Genomic DNA, 3133 nt, shown 5'->3' with positions numbered 1-3133 from the left:
ACCACACCTCAATGTCAGATCTCTAGGTAATGGTCAAGTAGGACATTCTTGTATAACTTGACCACACCTCAATGTCAGATCTCTAGGTAATGGTCAAGTAGAACATTCTTGTATAACTTGACCACACCTCAATGTCAGATCTCTAGGTAATGGTCAAGTAGAACATTCTTGTATAACTTGACCACACCTCAATGTCAGATCTCTAGGAAATGGTCAAGTAGAACATTCTTGTATAACTTGACCACACCTCAATGTCAGATCTCTAGGAAATTGTCAAATAAAGGATCTTTGTATACCTTGTCCACACCTCAACATGTACCTCTTGGTGTTGAAAACTGAACAGTTTTTACCAGTACCAGCTTCATTTGGTCTTGGCCACAATACTAGTCCTAGTGTCATTATGTTCCATATCATTGGCAGAAACTTTTTCATCATGTCCTGCACAGTTCAAAACATTTTGACCTTGCTCTTCAGTGCTATCCTGACAACTGGACATGGATGTCAACATGTGCTTTTACTGCTTAGTAATAAGATAGCCACATAGCTATCTCGTAAATCGATGAAAGTTTGGAACCATGGGTTGTCTGCCTCTAACTACATGACCATCTGTTTAACTGAAAGTTCGTAGCATTATTCAGACACATCACGATAAAAAGATACTTTGATTTCCTCTTTATAAAGACCAATTATTTTAGCATCATATTTTGTACATCTGGCTCATTCAAGTGCAGACCTGTCTGCACCTTCAAAGTTCAGAATTACAATTATGCTAGCCCAATGCATTTCTCCGTTTGCTGTGACACCTAGGGAGCCGATAGCATGCACTTGCATACTGTGGCTTGCATACTGCTCTACTTCTGTACACGCCTTACATCCATTTGTTTACCCCTTAGTACACCTTTGGTTAAAATACAAATGACAATAATTGTATTTTTCTTGTGTGTTTGTGGACGCAGTATTAAGAGTACGGTAACTTAGTACCATGGCATCTGATCTTTCTTTCCAGAAACATATATTATGCCATCTTAGTTTTTAATTGGGACAAACATGGATGCCTTTTTACATGAACTGGCTAATAAGTTTTAATATTCTCAAGAAAGTTTAATTTGAGCTACACACACCTTGATTGGTCTTAGGACAATTTGACTTGTGTTAATACCATACACTTTAAATTCGTGATAAATATCTAAGTTTTGTATCAGTACATTAGTTATATATTTTAGACTACTGCTTGGGAAAATTTTCAATATCTTACTTTTTATCTTTGATTCACATCCATTCAAGACATTTAAAGAATACTGTCTTACATGTCTAAGTTTCTAATTGTGTATACACTTTTTCTCCTTTTTACTCACAAACACGTTATATTCTATTTTCTTGGTTAGCGGTTATTAAATTGCATTCAAAAAAATGCATGAAATGAAAAACCAGACTTCAAAGCTTAATGGATTCATGAGAAATATTTTGTTTTCTTCTTATAATTAAATCCAAAATAAAAAAAGACAAAATCACTAGGATGAACAAACTACAAAGCCAGACAATCTCGAGCACCCTATAAATTGAGAATTTGATAATACAAAAAAAAAAAAGGTTTACTAATAAAGGTCGCATTTATATCTATATCACTATATTTTAGAACTATGTTTTTTTTAAGAGATGTTTAAACTAAAAATTATAATTAGCCATTCTTCAAAGATGAACTTGGGATCATCTGAAATGTTTTTAGCATTACCAGATTAGCATAAGTACTTTTTACTCTCTTACCTTTAAAATATAATGTTACTTAAATAAGATGGTTCTTTCAACTTCATTAACTTGTCTTTAAAAACAAATAGAGGCATTTGATAAATTAGCTATCAGGAAATATCGAGTAGTCAAAACTAAAATTACTTTTTTAATATATTACAAATTAGGGATGTACGGGTACCCGTCCAGATAATCGGCTCTGGCCGAGTGTCAAAGATAGGTATCTAAGCCCTAATCTTTGTGGCAACTAACGCAGTACTGAGAGTTGCAGTCAATAATTGGTTTAGTTAAAAAAAAGTTGTTCCGAGCAACAAAGACTGACTGCCCGCTGAAAGTCGGGAATTCAGAGAACAATAGGGGTTAATAACAGGCATGGCTTGAGAAGTGGGTTTATGGGGTAGGTGGAGGTTTTGAGAATAATAGGGGTTGGGGTTTGAGAAGTTGGGGCTCGGCATTGATAGTTGAAAGTAAAACTTGAATGTTCTGTTGGTGGTTATTCGGTTAAATGTCATAAACGTCAATTTTGTTTTTGTTTCTAATTTTTGTGTAATTTTTTTTTGGGGGGGGGAGAACTCAGTCCCAGTTGACACCCGGGCCTGGCTTAGTGACCGGGTACCCGGCCAGATTTTACTACCTGTGCATCCCTATTACAATTCCAACATAAACAACTTCTTATCTGCAAATATTCTTAGGATATAAACCTAAATTAGTAGCATACTTGTTTGCACAATTCCGCAAATAAAAGCCATCAACAAATACCTTGAGATAACTTATAGAGACTTCACAAAAGATATCACAACAAAATTCATGTTTTTCTTTATTACAATACCTGTAGCTGGATCAAAAACTGGCATTTTCTCACCCCAGTCACACTTACGTAACAACAAATCCACTATACGAACGTGTGCTTCTATGTTGTGTACTATTTGTCTGAAAAATACAAATACTACACTAGTTTAAGAGACAAAAATTACATTATTTAAAAGTCTACTACATACAATTACACACACACACAAAATAGTTGCAATTGTGATGGAAATTGCTATACCAAGATATATTATTCATCCTTTGATATCAGTGGGAAAACTTTAATTTGCTCTAAAGGTCACAAATTAAGCAAAATAAAACTACAGTAAAACAAAATAAAATTAACAAAGTGTTTGTTGCACCACTGCAAAACATGCAGGTAAAAAAATATTCAGGAATAAGTAGCATGTCTTTGGATGATACCCCTAAAGATGTTGAATACATTATATCAAAATGATTTTGGAGTCTCAACACATCTTTAGATCCGTGTCGCCACATCCAATCCTGCTCTATTTGATGACAATACACAGCATGGTCACAAGTAAATAGACACCACCTTTTCAGAAAAAATGAAATTTTT

At 34.4% G+C, this 3133-nt stretch overlaps 1 protein-coding gene across 1 annotated transcript in view; it reads right to left on the bottom strand.

Moving 5' to 3' along the window:
* LOC106468173 (beta-chimaerin-like) overlaps positions 1-3133 on the bottom strand; it is a 20271-nt gene that overhangs the window by 1606 nt on the left and 15532 nt on the right. The window contains exon 11 of the mRNA XM_013928585.1: positions 2576-2676. Within this exon, the coding sequence (XP_013784039.1) occupies positions 2576-2676 (101 nt within the window). The remainder of the gene's footprint in view (positions 1-2575; positions 2677-3133) is intronic.

This window comes from Limulus polyphemus, unplaced genomic scaffold (assembly GCF_000517525.1).
Source record: "Limulus polyphemus unplaced genomic scaffold, Limulus_polyphemus-2.1.2 Scaffold2901, whole genome shotgun sequence".
Taxonomy (NCBI): Eukaryota; Metazoa; Arthropoda; class Merostomata; order Xiphosura; family Limulidae; genus Limulus; species Limulus polyphemus.
This window is presented reverse-complemented; position numbering and strand designations above follow the sequence as displayed.